This window comes from Oncorhynchus mykiss, chromosome 30, assembly GCF_013265735.2.
Source record: "Oncorhynchus mykiss isolate Arlee chromosome 30, USDA_OmykA_1.1, whole genome shotgun sequence".
NCBI lineage: Eukaryota > Metazoa > Chordata > Actinopteri > Salmoniformes > Salmonidae > Oncorhynchus > Oncorhynchus mykiss.
The window spans coordinates 20473723-20493430 of NC_050570.1; the positions used below are offsets into that span (position 1 = coordinate 20473723).

Consider the following 19708-nt stretch of genomic DNA (forward strand, 5'->3'; position numbering starts at 1 on the left):
GTAGAGAGAGTTGTTGTATGTGTTCATCTAGCAGAACCTGTAGTATGACATCGTCTTTGGACCATGATTTCATGGCAAGACCTTAAGTTTGAGGTAATGTTAATTAAAGTTCACTCACTCAGAGGGTGTGTGGTTTATTCAGAGAACTGTGTTGTTTCCATTTGTTGTTTAAATGAATTTGTTTGTTTATTTGGATCACCGTTAGCTTTTACAGAGGCAGCAGCTATTATAGATTCACCTAATCGTTTGTTTGACATTTAATTCCTTCCTGCTTCATGTTTCCTATGTCGTCACCCTTTCTCAAATGACCTGTAGACTGTATGAAATGCCATTTCATTCCCATATTCTCCCCCACCGTGGTCTTTACTAGTGGACTGGGGATACTCTCCTGTAGGTGACATAACCTGAGAGAGCGGCAGGTTTCCCTCACGTAGCTGTTATTCCTCCTCCCCTCTGCTCCAGACGCCGCCACAACCCTGCGTGACTCTCAGATTGATTAACACTCCCTGAAGGCGGCAACAAATCAATAGATCTGTAGCCATAAAATCATTGTAATAACTATATGTGTTTTAGCCAACTTCTTCGATTATTACCGTTATTCAATGTGGTGGCTGTCTGGTAGTACAGTAGTGGTTAATCCCCCGTCACATAGAGGAAAATAAGCCTTTAGTCTTCCTGCTCTGTTTAGACTCAGCCTGCTAGCCCTGCTGATCCTGGGACCAGACCAGCTCCTCAGACATGGTTACACTCATTACCAATATGTGACACAGACCTGAGAGGACCTGCCACTGCACCACATGCAAAAGACTCCTCTTCCCTGCTTTAAATAGGCCGGAATTACAAGCCAGGTTGCTCAATGGAGCTGTCGTACTGTTTCTGTATTGACTTGAACGGGGTGAAGGGACGGAGGGGGGGGGGGCACTAGAGGAATGAACCTGAAGGAGATTCCAGTACGTCTCTGGCAGTGATGCTGATGTTGGCAGAGTGCACAAGTCTGACACAGGGAGAGAGGAGAGGATAGACTTTTACTTATATCAGAAGTGCCCCCAGCAGCAGCCACGCTGGGCTCTGCTCGGCCAAGTTTCTGCAGAGTCATTGAAATTCCCCCTGCTGCAGTGCGACTGCAGCCAGGCAGTCACACAGGACGAGTGCACGGCACCACAATGGAGCTGACTCATTTGCTCATCCATTGTTGTGGAGGACAGTGAGTGTGCAGTCCTCTCCTCTGGAGAGGGGAGAGTATCTGAAAGCCAGGCCAGCCAGGGGAAGAGCAGCCATGGATGGAGGGGTGGATGGATGACTAGCTGAGCAGTGCAGTGCTCTGGACATTACTCGCTCTCCCTCCTCTCTCCCTCCCTAACTCCCACATACACACAAACACAGCAGTGGAGGCTGCTGAGTGGAGGACGGCTCATAATAATGGCTGGAACGGAGCTAATAGAATGGCATTAAACACCTGGAAACCATGGAAACCATGTATTTGATGTATTTGAGACCATTTCACTGATTCCAGTCATTACCACAAGCCCGTTCTTCCCAAATGAAGGTGCCACCAACCTCCTGTGACACACACACACACACTCACACACACTCACACACACACAGTGCTGACGGAAAGAGAAATGTATGTGAGAGAGAGAGAGAGAGAGAGTGCGAAATAGTTTAAGAGAGACAGGTCCAGTGCAGTGGCATGTAGTATTCTACCATCTGTGCTACAGCAGTGATGCTCCCCCACTCCTCCCAACTCCCCCAGAGCTGACGTGTTCCCTCCTCTCTCCCTTCACAGCTGAAGTGTTCCCTCCTCTCTCCCTTCACAGCTGACGTGTTCCCTCCTCTCTCCCTTCACAGCTGAAGTGTTCCCTCCTCTCTCCCTTCACAGCTGACGTGTTCCCTCCTCTCTCCCTTCACAGCTGACGTGTTCCCTCCTCTCTCCCTTCACAACTGACGTGTTCCCTCCTCTCTCCCTTCACAGCTGACGTGTTCCCTCCTCTCTCCCTTCACAGCTGACGTGTTCCCTCCTCTCTCCCTTCACAGCTGACGTGTTCCCTCCTCTCTCCCTTCACAGCTGACGTGTTCCCTCCTCTCTCCCCTCACAGCTGAATGGCAGTGGTCAAGTGAAGTTGCCCAGTCACTACATCTCCTCCCAGATGCTGGCGCCTCCTCCGCCCCCCGGCATGCCCCGTCTGACGCTGCCCTCCGACTCCAAGTCCAGCACCACCACCTCGGACGGGGGAGCCAACTCCCCCACGTCACCCAGTAAGTGGGCCGTTGGTGAGCCTGCTACTCCCAGCCTCTAGGTCTTCAGTGACTATAGTTTGTGTGTGTGTGTGTGTGTGTGCGTGTGCGTGTGCGTGTGTGTGTGTGTGTGTGTGTGTGTGTGTGTGTGTAGGGTTGTTATACAGATAATGGCTAATTTGAATGATTCATGTCATTTTCTAAAACCTGTGCCCTCAACCCATCACACTTATGTGCTGGATGTGATTATAAAAAACAAAGCATAAATGATTCAGCACCTGAAGGGTGAGGCTATTGTCTCTCAATCCTTTATGAGAAAGAGAGAGAGAGAAAGCATTCAGGCATTGCAGACTTGTAATACAACTCCTACTCCTACCGTCATTAATCACCATCATCTAATTAAGAGACACACAGGACAGATCAATATGCGTACCTACTGCCGTGAGGGCGCTGTAACAATACCAATAAATCCTCATGTGGGATTTTGATTGAAATCTCTGCAAGTTCCTCCACTATGTCAGCTTCCATTAGTGATCCATTCAGTCAATCTGTATTGGAAAGTTACAGTACAAAGTTTGTTGGATGCTGACATAAATGAACAGTGCTTAACTGTCCATAGATCAGTGACCAAAGATGTGACCTATTATGATGTGATCAGTGACCTACTATGATGTGATCAGTGACCTACTGTGATGTGATCAGTGACCTACTATGATGTGATCAGTGACCTGCTGTGATGTGACCTGCTGTGATGTGATCAGTGACCTGATGTGGATGTGATCAGTGACCTACTGTGATGTGATCAGTGACCTACTATGATGTGATCAGTGACCTACTATGATGTGATCAGTGACCTGCTGTGATGTGACCTACTGTGATGTGATCAGTGACCTACTGTGATGTGATCAGTGACCTACTATGATGTGATCAGTGACCTACTATGATGTGATCAGTGACCTACTATGATGTGATCAGTGACCTACTGTGATGGGATCAGTGACCTACTATGATGTGATCAGTGACCTACTATGATGTGATCAGTGACCTACTGTGATGTGATCAGTGACCTACTGTGATGTGATCAGTGACCTGCTGTGATGTGACCTGCTGTGATGTGATCAGTGACCTGCTGTGGATGTGATCAGTGACCTGCTGTGATGTGACCTGCTGTGATGTGATCAGTGACCTTCTGTGATGTGATCAGTGACCTACTATGATGTGATCAGTGACCTACTGTGATGTGATCAGTGACCTGCTGTGATGTGACCTGCTGTGATGTGATCAGTGACCTGCTATGGATGTGATCAGTGACCTGCTGTGGATGTGATCAGTGACCTTCTGTGATGTGATCAGTGACCTACTATGATGTGATCAGTGACCTACTGTGATGTGATCAGTGACCTGCTGTGATGTGACCTGCTGTGATGTGATCAGTGACCTGCTGTGGATGTGATCAGTGACCTTCTGTGATGTGATCAGTGACCTGCTGTCATGTGACCTGCTGTGATGTGATCAGTGACCTGATGTGGATGTGATCAGTGACCTACTGTGATGTGATCAGTGACCTACTATGATGTGATCAGTGACCTACTATGATGTGATCAGTGACCTACTATGATGTGATCAGTGACCTGCTGTGATGTGATCAGTCACCTACTGTGATGTGATCAGTGACCTACTGTGATGTGATCAGTGACCTACTATGATGTGATCAGTGACCTACTATGATGTGATCAGTGACCTACTATGATGTGATCAGTGACCTACTATGATGTGATCAGTGACCTACTATGATGTGATCAGTGACCTACTGTGATGGGATCAGTGACCTACTATGATGTGATCAGTGACCTACTATGATGTGATCAGTGACCTGCTGTGATGGGATCAGTGACCTACTATGATGTGATCAGTGACCTACTATGATGTGATCAGTGACCTACTGTGATGTGATCAGTGACCTACTGTGATGTGATCAGTGACCTGCTGTGATGTGACCTGCTGTGATGTGATCAGTGACCTGCTGTGGATGTGATCAGTGACATTCTGTGATGTGATCAGTGACCTGCTGTGATGTGACCTGCTGTGATGTGATCAATGACCTGATGTGGATGTGATCAGTGATCTACTGTGATGTGATCAGTGACCTACTGTGATGTGATCAGTGACCTACTATGATGTGATCAGTAACCTACTATGATGTGATCAGTAACCTACTATGATGTGATCAGTGACCTGCTGTGATGTGATCAGTGACCTACTATGATTTGATCAGTGACCTACTGTGATGTGATCAGTGACCTACTATGATGTGATCAGTAACCTACTATGATGTGATCAGTAACCTACTCTGATGTGATCAGTGACCTGCTGTGATGTGATCAGTGACCTACTGTGATGTGATCAGTGACCTACTATGATATGATCAGTGACCTACTGTGATGTGATCAGTAACCTACTATGATGTGATCAGTGACCTGCTGTGATGTGATCAGTGACCTACTATGATTTGATCAGTGACCTACTATGATATGATCAGTAACCTACTATGATGTGATCAGTGACCTACTATGATTTGATCAGTGACCTACTATGATGTGATCAGTGACCTACTATGTGACTAAGATAAGTTATGATCAAAATCAGTTCTGATATATGCTCTGAGTTTTGTATTGTGGCCAAGTATGACCAAGTCATGCATATTTCAAATTGACAATTTGGATGACAATTTGACTTAGTGTCTATATGCAAACGCTGCCTGTCTGGAAACACACTGAGGCAGGCCAATTCCCTTCAAATAACGGTGTGCACGACACATCTGCCATTCTTAATGCCTACAGTGATTTACATAACAAGCCATGAAGTTCTAAATGTCCTCTCTCTCTCTCTCTCTCTCTCTCTCTCAGCATACTCAGCTCCAGGGACGCCCCCTGGCAACCGCCCCTTTGTAGGGATTGGACCTCGAGACCCTGGCGGACTCTACCAGGCACAGGTACAGAGCACAGATAACTTATACTGGAGAAAAGCAACTTCGATTTCTCTGTTTTCTGTTACACACTTGTTGATCTATATACTCATTTGAATATTCCTTATCACTATGATTTAAGAAAGTTGCTGATGTCATACATACCAAAGGCCTCTACTCCTGTTGCTCAAGGCAGTTCAGAGCTGTAAACTCTCTCACCCCCCTGGCTTTGTTCCTCCCTCTGATATCAAAACCATATGTCTATGTTCAATTATAGATCTGAGGGCATTAGCTAGGATCTGCCTCAGGGTCTGAATGTTCACGGCCAGCCCAGGACCCTTTTGATGTAACAGGGCTTTTCCCTGTGTGAGAGAGATTCACATGGCTAAAAGCATTTCTCTCTTCTTCAAGCTTACATTTACCTCCGAGTGAGGTTGTAGTTATTCACGGTTAACACTCGTGGTCACTTCCATTTAGAGATAGATGAGTCTTTAATTTGGAAAACTATAAACGTTAAAGTTGGTCTCACTGTTTTGCTGTTTTGCAAGACTAAAAGACCAACTAAACACAGTACCTCTATATGTCCCAATGTGGCTGCAGAGCGGAGGCTTTTGGGGCTTGCTGCTGCATTGCAGTGCTCCCTGCTCCATAAAAAGGGCAAGTGCACCTCAGTGAGGCGTGTGATGATGTAAAGTGAGAGAGGGAGAGAATGAGTTGAGAAAGAGACCGCTGAGCTAGGAGAGGTGTGTTTGTGCATGTGCCTGCCTGCCTGCCTGCCTGCCTGCCTGCCTGCCTGCCTGCCTGCCTGCCTGCCTGCCTGCCTGCCTGCCTGCCTGCCTGCCTGCCTGCCTGCCTGCCTACCTGCGTGTGTGTGTGTGTGTGTGTTTAGGAATGTAACTTGAGAGGTGAATTAGATCTAAAGCACAATGGCAGAGTCAGCAGATCTGGCCAGGAGAAACATGAAAGAACACAGGGATCCTGCAGATGCAATAGTAACCAACACAGTGTAATGCAATTAGACAGGGACAATGCTACACCCCAGGCTACATTTTATTTTGTTGTAACCCAACTAAGGTTGCAAAGGGAAGGTATATTATTGGAAACTTTCGACGTTTACCAGTAAACTACCATAATTCTGGTCACTTTCAAGGATTTTTTGAAATTTAAGACATCTCGTGGCCCTTTTGGGTAATTCAGATTATCACAGATGTCTGTAATTATCTTTGGCCCTATGTGTGACCTTATCACATGTAAAATATATAAAATAATAAATGATTGTAAAATAAACAATAGAATGACAAATCTGTAAATCCTAAATATAAACCCTCAACTTAGTGAATACAATTGGTGTTTAACATGAGGGTTTCAGCATGAAATATCCTTTTATATTTTATACACACTTATTTATTTCACTATTTTAATATGTATTTGTTGTCAATGTTTTGGCGTCAAACTGGTGGCAGTTGTGAAAAAGGTCAATAGTTAGACAAATTACAGTTAACTGAGAGGAGGGGAGGGGGAGGGGATGGAGGAGCCTATTCAGGATGGTCACGTCCAGGACTGTCTGGTTGCTAAGGGAAACCAGACATGATGTAATTGCAGGATGCACTTGGACTTCAGGGAGTGGGAAAGAAACAGTCAAGCCTATCCAGCTCTAGTCATTCTTCTAGCGATCCGTCCACTGCGCAAAAAAGCTGGGATTGATTGCTCAGGCTTAGATTGAAAAACTGCTCCAGTGCATGGTGTGTGTGTGTGTGTGTGTGTGTGTGTGTGTGTGTGTGCGTGTCACTATTTACATTTTAATTATCGCATAATTTTATTTTGGATAGTAGTAAGGTTTTTTAATTGTTTTTAAATATAACATAACATAACATAATGCCTCAAAGGCAGCATAGTAATATAATAATATACACAGAATGTACAAAACATTAAGGACACCTTCCAAATGTTGAGTTTGCACCTCCCCTTTTGCCCTCAGAACAGCCTCAATTTGTTGGGGCATGGACTCTACAAGGTGTTGAAAGCGTTGCACAGGGATACTGGCCCATGTTGACTCCAATGCTTCCCACAGATGTGTCAAGTTGGCTGGATGTCCTTTGGGTGGTGGACCATTATTGATCCACACTGGAAACAGCTGAGCATGAAAAACCCAGCTGCGTTGCAGTTCTTTACACACTCAATCCGGTGGACCTGGCACCTACTACCATACCCCATTCAAAGGCACTTACATTAAATATTGTGTCTTGACCATTCCCCTCTGAATGGCACACATACACAATCGTGTCTCATTTGTCTCAAGGCTTAAAAATCCTTCTTTAACCTGTCTCATCCCCTTCATCTACACTGATTGAAGTGGATTTAACAAGTGACAATAGGGGATCATAGCTTTCACCTGGATTCACCTGGTTAGTGTATGTCATGGAAAGAGCAGGTGTTCCTAGTGTTTTGTACACTCAGTGTAAGGCCAGTGAGTTCAGTACAATGGTGTGCTGCGTTGAGGGGACAGCTGGGTAGCTCTCCTGCTACCCTTTAACTGTGGAGCTCTCCTGCTACCGTCTAACTGTGGAGCTCTCCTGCTACCGTCTAACTGTGGAGCTCTCCTGCTACCCTCTAACTGGGTAGCTCTCCTGCTTCCCTCTAACTGGGTAGCTCTCTTGCTACCCTCTAACTGTGGAGCTCTCCTGCTACCATCTAACTGTGGAGCTCTCCTGCTACCCTCTAACTGTGGAGCTCTCCTGCTACCCTCTAACTGTGGAGCTCTCCTGCTACCCTCTAACTGTGGAGCTCTCCTGCTGCCCTCTAACTGTGGAGCTCTCCTGCTACCCTCTAACTGTGGAGCTCTCCTGCTACCCTCTAACTGTGGAGCTCTCCTGCTACCGTCTAACTGTGGAGCTCTCCTGCTACCGTCTAACTGTGGAGCTCTCCTGCTACCGTCTAACTGTGGAGCTCTCCTGCTACCATCTAACTGTGGAGCTCTCCTGCTACCCTCTAACTGTGGAGCTCTCCTGCTACCCTCTAACTGTGGAGCTCTCCTGCTACCCTCTAACTGTGGAGCTCTCCTGCTACCCTCTAACTGTGGAGCTCTCCTGCTACCCTCTAACTGTGGAGCTCTCCTGCTACCGTCTAACTGTGGAGCTCTCCTGCTACCGTCTAACTGTGGAGCTCTCCTGCTACCGTCTAACTGTGGAGCTCTCCTGCTACCATCTAACTGGGTAGCTCTCCTGCTTCCCTCTAACTGGGTAGCTCTCCTGCTACCCTCTAACTGTGGAGCTCTCCTGCTACCCTCTAACTGTGGAGCTCTCCTGCTACCCTCTAACTGTGGAGCTCTCCTGCTACCCTCTAACTGTGGAGCTCTCCTGCTACCCTCTAACTGTGGAGCTCTCCTGCTCCCCTCTAACTGTGGAGCTCTCCTGCTACCCTCTAACTGGGTAGCTCTCCTGCTACCCTCTAACTGTGGAGCTCTCCTGCTACCCTCTTTCCTGGTAGCTCTCCTGCTACCCTCTAACTGTGGAGCTCTCCTGCTTCCCTCTAACTGTGAAGCTCTCCTGCTACCCTCTAACTGTGGAGCTCTCCTGCTTCCCTCTAACTGTGAAGCTCTCCTGCTACCCTCTAACTGTGGAGCTCTCCTGCTACCCTCTAACTGTGGAGCTCTCCTGCTACCCTCTAACTGTGGAGCTCTCCTGCTACCCTCTAACTGTGGAGCTCTCCTGCTACCCTCTAACTGTGGAGCTCTCCTGCTACCCTCTAACTGTAGAGCTCTCCTGCTACCCTCTAACTGTGGAGCTCTCCTGCTACCCTCTAACTGGGTAGCTCTCCTCCTACCCTCTAACTGTGGAGCTCTCCTGCTACCCTCTAACTGTGGAGCTGTCCTGCTACCCTCTAACTGTGGAACTCTCCTGCTATTCTCTAACTGTGGAGCTCTCCTGCTACCCTCTAACTGGGTAGCTCTCCTGCTACTCTCTAACTGTGGAGCTCTCCTGCTACCCTCTAACTGTGGAGCTGTCCTGCTATTCTCTAACTGTGGAGCTCTCCTGCTACCCTCTAACTGGGTAGTTCTCCTGCTACTCTCTAACTGTGGAGCTCTGTCCCAGCTCTGTATTTTCATAGCTATGCTTTCCCCACCGGGGGAAACATTTTGCAAGAAACAAAATATTGTTTTTGGAGTGAGACACTCACCACAGTTAACCTTGATTGGCTGCGGTTGCTTGTCTTTCCAATCACTAAAATGTTCTTTTGGTTCCTCGGAAGCGTGTATAATATGCAAATAATGAAGTTAATTAAATAAGTTATGCAACAAGAGTGCTGAAAGAAAAGGTGAACGCCTTTCCTAAACAAAAGAGAGAAATTATAAGACTACCTATTTTTCTTTGCAGCATATTTGGAACCTGCTCCGTTCTCTAAATGTAATTCCTATTTCCTCATAATTCACCATTAAATCATAACATTTTAAGGGACCTAAAGGACTTTTACTTTCAACTTTAAGATGTCTTCAACATTTTGTATTCATTTGTTTTTATATTAGTAACTATACTCATTGCCATGTTACACTGTTGAGATGCGGCATTCATATCACAGGCAATTGGATGAATGTATTTACCATGAATTGGTTGTGAAGAAACGAGTAGTATGGGAGAGAGGCTTCTACCAAGAGGTCATAGAGTGAACTACTGCTTCACTGATTGCTCAACAGCCCCTCCCTTCACTGTTTTCCAAAGTTAATTCATAGTTACATGAATTGTTACAATGGGAGTCCATGAATAATTGAGGGATTTACTTTATTGATATACTGTATCCTCACACTTTAATATGTCGCTGATAGTGTGTTGTGCTCTGGTTTGGCCTGTGCATTACTTTGTTGGACTATAGGGCCAGTACTACTGCATCTTCAATCAGTCTCCAGTCTCACTACTACATGTCCATATCGCTCCCATTAAAGATGTGTCTTTCCTTTCCCAAGTATGAAGAGGAGTTGGACACAGCTGGTTGTTTGCTCCAGCTCCACTGACCGTAATGTCAGCACAACCTCAGGGCTCTCTGTGACTCCAGGCCTAGGGCTGCTGCTATTGACCTAAATCTGGGCCTTTGCAAAGCAAGTTCATCACTGTTACAATATATTGTAAAGAGAGAGACATGTTCTGTTTCGAGGAAGGAGTCTGAGCCCAATGCAGAGAGGTCTGGCAAAGCTTATGCTTATTTGTAAAGAGAGAGACGTGTTCTGTTTTGAGGAAGGAGTCTAAGCCCAATGCAGAGAGGTCTGGCAAAGCTTATGCTTATTTGTAAAGAGAGAGACCCAGGAGGTTGCCACAGAAATGCCTAAATGAGAGGGGGGAATTCACAATGTAAATTGCCGGGCTCCACTGAGGCAAGTATTGTGTTTCTATAACGTAAACTCAAAATATATTGAATCATGACTGGCTTCTTGAGAGTGGAGGTAGATTGTATATTTACCCCCCCCTTCCAAAATACTGGAATGGCATGCGGCCATTTTAATTCATTGCATAGATGAGATCCAAAACTTAACACATTTGTTGATTAAATTATGCCAGTAGTAAAAGGCTCTGGACACTGTGTTGAATGCTGGTGCCTGTAGCCTACAGTATAGGTATTTACCCTCTGCACTCTTTAAGAGCTCAGCTGTATGGACACAGGGAAGACAGCAGCTCCAGTCATTACTGTAGGCTCTATCCCCATAGACTCAACAAGCAAGGGGCCCTCCAGAGTTCACTCCCCTGGCACAGACCCTCATCGCCCCCTGCTTTGACTGGCAACCTCCATTGTGGCCTTTCCTATGAGCCAGGCAACTCCACTGAATTACAATACTGCCTCTTTAATGTGGCTTTGGCTTGGTTTCTCCTGACCCTGCTCAGCAGTTTGTTTCCAAACCCCATTTCAAAGTTTTTCCAAGAGTCTGTCCATAGCTCCATAGCTCACTCCTCATTCCCACAGAATACAGTGATAAGTAGGTACAAATTTGTACATCTGTGAATGATGAAGCGCCACTACATCGAGGTTATAAGCATACTAGCAGGCTCACTGCGGTGTGTGTGTGTTATCATTCGCGGTGTGTGTGTGTGTGTGTGTGTGTGTGTGTGTGTGTGTGTGTGTGTGTGTGTGTGTGTGTGTGTGTGTGTGTGTGTGTGTGTGTGTGTACCTGGTGAACAGTGGGCAGGCAGGAGTTAAGAGACTGGAGCCATGGACTACAAGGTATTTCACTCTGAGCATTAACAAGAAATAGGCAAGAAGTTTCCTTTTTAAACTTGATTAAATCAGTACAATTGGGTGCAGTTAAATAGGTCTGTTTGAGGGCTGTTAAAATGACATAAACCTTGGTGGAAAATGTTAAGATGGGGGCTGAGGGTACATGTTGTGTTTTATTTTATTTAGTCCTGTCAATTGTTTTTGTAAGATTTCAGTGGTCTGCAGGCAAATGCCAAAGTCCTAGTATGTTTTTTTTAAAGGTTTGGGTGGAATCCTGCTGGGATCTTTCTTGCTGTAGCAGCTCTTTTACTCCATATTATTTTTAATTGCTCCATTTGGTTGGTCGTCCTGACTGGAAGTGTTTGGGCCCCATTAGTGGAGAAGACACTGATTGCAGAACGCTGTGAAAATAAAGCACTGTGTCTGGAGTTGGCCACAAAACTACCCTGGTCATGCATTATTCACAATCACTACTATTCACATGGCGTCTCATACTGTACAGTAGGCCCAAAACAACACTGACATGCGCTGTGAACGCACACACTGACGCACAGGGTTTACAATTGCATAATAATATTCAACACACTGACAGGAATTCTTAGCCCTCTTAATATTAATTGTTGAAGCAAAACATCATTATGTTGAATTTATGCACTTGATGTAGACATAAAAGTTCAACTGTTTATCATACGACACATGTAGCTGCCAAAATAAAGGAAACGCCAACATAAAGTATCTTAACAGGGTGTTGTGCCACCATGAACAGCTTCAATGAACCTTGGCAAAGATTCTACAAGTGTCTGGAACTCTATTGGAGGGATGCGACACCATTCTTCCCACAAGAAATGATATAATTTGGTGCTTTGTTGATGATGGTGGAAAAGGCCGTCTCAGGCTCCGCTTCAGAATCTCCCATAAGTGTTCAATTAGGTTGAGATCTGGTGACTGAGACGGCCATGGCTAATAGTTGACATCGTTTTCATGCTCATCAAACCATTCAGTGACCACTCGTAGCCAGGGCCGGATTAAGAAATCATAGGCCCTCTGGGCTTTGTTTTTTTTTCTTGCCACCCTCGTCCCCCAAGATGCAATTTGATGGTAAATTTACTGTTGAAGAAAAATACCCTTTATAATAAAGCCAATAACGTTTGCCATGTGGCATAGGCTACAGTTGAGCAGAAGTGTTTTTTAGGATTTCTACACATGGGAATCATTTTTGCAGTGTGTGAAAAAAATCAGCCTCTTAAAAACACATTTCATGAAATTCTACATCATTTGCATGACAGAAGACATTAGCTGAATCTTTTTTAATATCACACAAATTACCGAAGTGATTGGCTACTCTGACATCACAAAATGAGATCAACCTGGTATTGAATTCAAACAAACAATAGCCCAGGCCAATGAAGCGACACACAGATTGTACAATATTAGGAGCCAATATATATATATACTATATATACAGTGTCAGCCAAAAGTTTAGACACACCTAGTCATTCAAGGGTTTTTCTTTATTTTTACTGTTTTCTACATTGTAGAATAATAGTGAAGACATCAAAACTATGAAATAACACATGGAATCATGTAGTAACCAAAAAAGTGTTTAACAAATTATTAAAAGTAGCCACCCTTTGCCTTGATGACAGCTTGGCATTCTTGATGCAACTCTTGGCATTCTCTCAACAAGCTTCATTCCAGTCACCTGGAATGCATTTCAATCCATTTTAGATTAAATCTGTAATGTAACAAAATGTGGAAATGGTCAAGATGTCTGTATACTTTCCGAAGGCACTGTATGTCTATGGCCACAAAGCAACAAGCTGTAGCCTATATTTGTCTCGCATGCTGCCCAAACTGCAGCGTTCCCGACGGTAGACATACCTGTAACTGCCAAAATAAAGGAAACACTTGAGTAAACAAAGGATGTTATGGTGTGAGGTGCATTTGCCCGGCATGGTTTAGGTCATCTTGTAGAATCTATGCCAAGGGGCATTGAAGCTGTTCTGGCAGCTTGTGGTGGCGCAACATCCTTTTAAGACACTTTAGTTTCAGGTTTTAATGTCACATGCAGTGAAATGTCTTTCTTGCGAGCTCTAAACCCAACAATGCAGTAATCAATAACAATGTAATACTAAACATATCTAGGTAGAACAAAAACACACAATATATAAAAACAAGAAATAAGAAGAACATGATAAAGTAAGTAAGCATACTATATACAGGGTCAGTTCCAGTAGCATATGTACAATGTGCAGGGATACTGGATCTATAGAGGTAGATATGTATAGGGGTAAACATACTATATACAGGGTCAGTTCCAGTAGCATATTTACAATGTGCAGGGATACTGGATCTATAGAGGTAGATATGTATAGGGGTAAACATACTATATACAGGGTCAGTTCCAGTACCATATTTACAATGTGCAGGGATACTGGATCTATAGAGGTAGATATGTATAGGGGTAAACATACTATATACAGGGTCAGTTCCAGTACCATATTTACAATGTGCAGGGATACTGGCGTGACAGAGGTAGATATGTTTAGGGGTAAGGTGACAGGGATACTGGCGTGACAGAGGTAGATATGTTTAGGGGTAAGGTGACAGGGATACTGGCGTGACAGAGGTAGATATGTTTAGGGGTAAGGTGACAGGGATACTGGCGTGACAGAGGTAGATATGTTTAGGGGTAAGGTGACAGGGATACTGGCGTGACAGAGGTAGATATGTTTAGGGGTAAGGTGACAGGGATACTGGCGTGACAGAGGTAGATATGTTTAGGGGTAAGGTGACAGGGATACTGGCGTGACAGAGGTAGATATGTTTAGGGGTAAGGTGACAGGGATACTGGCGTGACAGAGGTAGATATGTTTAGGGGTAAGGTGACAGGGATACTGGCGTGACAGAGGTAGATATGTTTAGGGGTAAGGTGACAGGGATACTGGCGTGACAGAGGTAGATATGTTTAGGGGTAAGGTGACAGGGATACTGGCGTGACAGAGGTAGATATGTTTAGGGGTAAGGTGACAGGGATACTGGCGTGACAGAGGTAGATATGTTTAGGGGTAAGGTGACTAGGCATCAGGATATATGATTAACAGAGTAGCAGCAGCGTACGTTATATGATGATTGTATGTTAGTGGGTGTGTGTAGAGGCAGGATAACTGTATGTGCATATTATGTATGTGTGAGAAAATGATAGAGTGAGTGTTTTTATGTGTTGGAGTATCAGTGTGTGTAGTGTGTAGGGCCCTGTGAGTGTGCATAGAGACAGTGTAAAAATAAGAATCAAATACAAGGGTCAACTCAGATAGTCTGTGCAGCCATTTTGTTAGCTATTTAGTTAGCTATTTAGCAGTCTTATGGCATGTGGATGCTGTTCAGAAGCCTGTTAGTGTCAGACTTGATGCACCGATACCGCTTGCCGTGCAGAAGCAGAGTGAACAGTATTGGGTAGCTGGAGTATTTAATTATTTTCCTGGGCCTTCCTTTCTCGCCACCTGATATAGAGTTCCTATGTTGGTGTTTCCTTAATGTTGGCAGATACCTTATGTGCTTGTGGTAAAACTTAATTCACAGTTGTTCTTTTAAAAACTACGGGCTTGAGCACAGACTCACACAATTGAGCAGTCACATTTATTATGCAGTTAATTTTTAAAATTTGTATTAATCAGTTACCCAATCAAGGCAGGGCCGCCCAGTTACCCACGTGGGCCTCTACCTCCTCTCCTCACCCCATCTGAGGATTTTTTTAGGCTGCCTCTTGGGCCCCCCACAGGCCTGGACCCAGGGGCTTCAGCCCCTACATTAAACCGGCCCTGCTCTTGCCCTGTGGATTGGGGCCTTGCCATGGTAGTCAAAATAATGGCCTGCCCAGCATTTTTATGGCCCTAAGCATGATGGGACGTTAATTTCTTAAATAACTCAGGAACCACACCTGTGTGCAAACACCTGCTTTCAAAATACTTAATATCCCTCATTTAATCAAGTGTTTCCATTATTTGGGCAGTTACCTGTACATTGACTGTGATAATCTGCAGTGTACTCAGATGTGAAAATCTAGAGAAACAATGTTTTCTTATTGTCTTCTTTGAATGTCAATGAAAAATATCCGCCATTCATATGTAATCTGAAAATGTTTGCTCTTTTTTTCAGTCCTGGTACCTGGGGAACTAAACAACACAAGGATAAGTGAAAAGGGCATGGACACGTGGATTTGAGATTCAACACTTTTTGTGGAATTAAGAAAAAGAAAAAAAGAGATGCAAGAGGGAAAATGTATATATATGCAGTATATATACAGTATGTATATATATATAAATATATGTGTGCATATATATTTATATATGTATATCAACATAAAATGTGCTTCACAACACCTTTTTGGAAAATGAAGACAGAGGGGGAGAGAGCGAGTCCAAGGAGAGAAAGAAGATAGAAAGAGAAGAGGATGTTTGGGCAGCCAAAATTAACTGTGGGGCAGAGACATGACCCCAGTACCCCCATACCCCCATACCCCCCCTCCCCCCCCCCCGCTACAGGTGCTGCTTCTTCATATATGCAAAATAAGTATCCTTTATTTTCTTAATCAACAAGAAAGAGAAGAATTCAGTTCCTGTGATCAGACTTTTCCACACTTCTTCTGGGACGGTAATTATTTTTGAAAGCTGGTTGCACATGGTCAATAACCTCCCTTTACCTGCAGAAACAAAAGTCTACTTTTCATCAAATTTGATAGACAATCATGTAGTTACTTCATTTAAAGGGGGGGGGGGGGGGGTTCAAGATTTCCTTTAACACAGTCCATTTTTTGGTCATTTTTTAAAATAAACACTGAGCTACAGTGGCTTGCGAAAGTATTCACCCCCCTTGGCATTTTTGTTGCCTTCCAACCTGGAATTAAAATGGATTTTGGGGAGGTTTGTATCATTTGATTTACACAACATGGCTACCACTTTGAAGATGCTAAATATTTTGTATTGTGAAACACACAAGAAATAAGACAAAAAAACATGCATAACTATTCACCCCCCCAAAGTCAATACTTTGTAAAGCCACCGTTTGCAGTAATTACAGCTGCAAGCCTCCTGGGGTATGTTTCTATAAGTTTGGCACATCTAGCCACTGGGATTTTTGCCCATTCTTCAAGGCAAAACTGCTCCAGCTCCTTCAAGTTGGATGGGTTCCACTGGTATACAGCAATCTTTAAGTCATACCACAGATTTTCAACTGGATTGAGGTCTGGGCTTTGACTAGGCCATTCCAAGACATTTAAATGTTTCCCCTTAAACCCCTCAAGTGTTGATTTAGCAGTATGATTAGGGTCATTGTGCTGCTGGAAGGTGAACCTCCGTCCCAGTCTCAAATTTCTGGAAGACTGAAACAGGTTTCCCTCAAGAATATCCCTGTATTTAGCGTCATCCATCATTCCTTCAATTCTTCATTCAATTCTTCAATTCCAGTCCCTGCTGATGAAAAACATCCCCACAGCATGATGCTGCCACCACCATGCTTCACTGTGGGGATGGTGTTCTCTGGGTGATGAGAGGTGTTGGGTTTGTGCCAGACATAGTGTTTTTGTTGATGGCCAAAAAGCTCAATTTTAGTCTCAACTGTCCAGAGTACCTTCTTCCATATGTTTGGGGAGTCTCCCACATGCCTTTTGGCAAACACCAAATGTGTTTGCTTATTTTTTTAAACTTTAAGCAATGTTTTTTTTTCTGGCCACTCTTTCGTAAAGCCCAGCTCTGTGGAGTGTATGGCTTAAAGTGGTCCTATGGACAGATACTCTAATCTCCGCTGTGGAACTTTGCAGCTCCTTCAGGGTCATCTTTGGTCTCTTTGTTGCCTCTCTGATTAATGACCTCCTTGCCTGGTCTGTGAATTTTGGGGTGCGGCCCTCTCTTGACAGGTTTGTTGAGGTGCCATATTCTTTCCATGTTTTAAATAATGGATTTAATGGTGCTCCGTGGGATGTTCAAAGTTTGGGATATGTTTTTATAACCCAACCCTGATCTGTACTTCTCCACAACTTTGTCCCTGACCTGTTTGGAGAGCTCCTTGGTCTTCATAGTGCTGCTTGCTTGGTGGTGCCCCTTGTTTCATAGCAAAGGGGGTGAATACACATGCACGCACCTCTTTTCTGTTTTGTTTTTTTCATTTCACTTCACCAATTTGGACTATTTTGTGTATGTCCATTACATGAAATCCAAATAAAAATCCATCTAAATTACAGGTTGTAAATGCAACAAAATAGGAAAAACACCAAGGGGGATGAATACTTTTGCAAGGCACTGTAAGTATCTTTTACGAGGCACGGATCAGAAGGATCAGGTTTTAGAGCAGTACAGAGCATCGCGAAAGGACAGGTACTGTAACAGGTGTTTGTAAGTCTTCACAATAACTGAGAGACCCTTTTGTGCCTGTCAACTGTTGTGTATTTGTGTTGACATTTGTTTGTGTGTGCATACAATTCAAACATAATGAAACCCCCTCTCCCTATCCTTGCCCCACTCTTGAGATAATATTGCATAAAGTTTGGATTAATGTAGATAACGGGGGTTTATTCTGCACAGTGACAAAGGAGAAAAAAAATAGTTTTGTCACTATTGAGAAAGTATTGGGTGTAGAGGGGAGATGTTTTCTTTATTTTTTTGTGTATTCCGTTTAAATTGCGTTGGACATTACAGGCATTGCACTACTATAATTAATGCATTTTTCCTTTTTTAGCAGCTATCTTTTGGCCTATTCATATTAAAATGTTGCAAGTCAAAGGTAGTTTTAGGATTATGTTGTAGAAACTACTATGTTGTGTTCTTTAGGTAGCAGGGTACATGAGCTATGAGTGTTTTCTGTCTTGAGCTATCGATTAGAACAATCCAACCCTACTGTGTTTCAGATATTCTATGCTCTAGTGGAAGTTTCTTTGTGTATGTTGAGGTACAGGGAATCCTGACAGGTTTATGGCATCACACCGTTTTGGATCTCTCTCTACATTCTGTGTATCTACGTCACATCTTTATTCTTTTACTCATGCTGTTTTTATATAATCGAAAAACAAAATGAATTCATGATTGTCTTTTGTACTGCAGATCACAGATGTTAGATGAGTCGATGAGATCATTAGAAGCGTGGCTGTAAAGGTAACCATTGATAGTGCCACCATTGGCCCAAGACCTAATGGTTTCTAAGCCAATGGCACTGCATGTTTCCATGTGTGCACATGGCAGAATTCTGGCTCATTGAGAAGGAGCAACTGACTGGCCAGCAGTGTCCATCACCAGTCTATTTAGTAAGACCTATCTTTAGAGGTTTTGTCCCTGGGTCTCAATTGCTGATGCAATGCAAAGTTTGTGACAACAGACATTGTTGCAGCATGTTTTTGGATGAATGCAGAATTCATCTTTATAAATAGAAAACAACATCAGGGCTTGAGACTCCTCAATCAAAGCCAAACCATATATACAGCCATGAAAAGTGCCTAAGACGTAGCACGAGTTCTTTTCTCCTTTCTTTGTATTTTAGTTTTTGCTTGTATGAAGTACTGCAAGCCTCAATGACTTCTAGGCAGGCAGCAGAAGTGGTGTGAGAGAGAGATGTGACGCACAGAGGGGGAGAAGGCATGGAAAGCTCACAGTCCTAACCCGTCTCCAGCCAAATGCACGTTTCTGAGCACATTGATGGTTAGCTGGGGACAAGCCAAGAAAAGACACAACATAAAACCCTGCTATCAGCAATGACATCATGAAACCAACATATCAAAGCACTATATATATATATATATATATATATATATATATAGAGAGAGAGAGAGAGAGAGAGAGAGAGAGAGAGAGAGAGAGAGAGAGAGAGAGAGAGAGAGAGAGAGAGAGAGAGAGAGAGAGAGAGAGAGAGAGAGAGAGAGAAACTGTTTGTTTAGTTCAGATATGGCTCATTTAAAACAGAAACACTTCTAGGGAATAATGTCATACATACTGGTTACAAAAACCTAACCTTTAAATACGGCTTTGCAATGGTGTTCCAATTCACATCTGTTATCTATATACAGAATACCTACAATGACTTGTTTTAAAGGTGCTGATATGAAATGACACTGATATATATATTCATGCATGGTGCTTTCAAAAGAAAACCATTAGATTCTAGCTCTATTGACCACCATAATGCTGACATGGGTGCATGGCAGAAACTCTTACTACCCTTCTGAAGCTTACCCTCCCCCACAAGCCCCTCCCCCCAAGCCCCTCCTCCCTCTAATCTATGGAACAGAGAGTAAACAATACTGATGGGTTCTTACCTTTTTACCTA

The 19708-nt window shown here is 43.9% G+C and overlaps 1 protein-coding gene across 9 annotated transcripts in view; it reads left to right on the forward strand.

The window, feature by feature from the left end:
- The window catches only part of LOC110521516 (nuclear factor 1 C-type), a 123068-nt gene extending 107243 nt beyond the window's left edge, over positions 1–15825 (forward strand). For 7 of the 9 annotated variants that reach the window (XM_036968482.1, XM_036968487.1, XM_036968486.1 and 4 more), the window contains 3 exons: positions 2097–2271; positions 5142–5227; positions 15557–15825. In XM_036968482.1, the coding sequence (XP_036824377.1) occupies positions 2097–2271; positions 5142–5227; positions 15557–15577 (282 nt within the window). In that variant the 3' untranslated portion in view covers positions 15578–15825. The remainder of the gene's footprint in view (positions 1–2096; positions 2272–5141; positions 5228–15556) is intronic. The other 2 variants (XM_036968481.1, XM_036968485.1) reach the window with 1 other exon arrangement.
- Positions 15826–19708: the final 3883 nt, after the last annotated feature.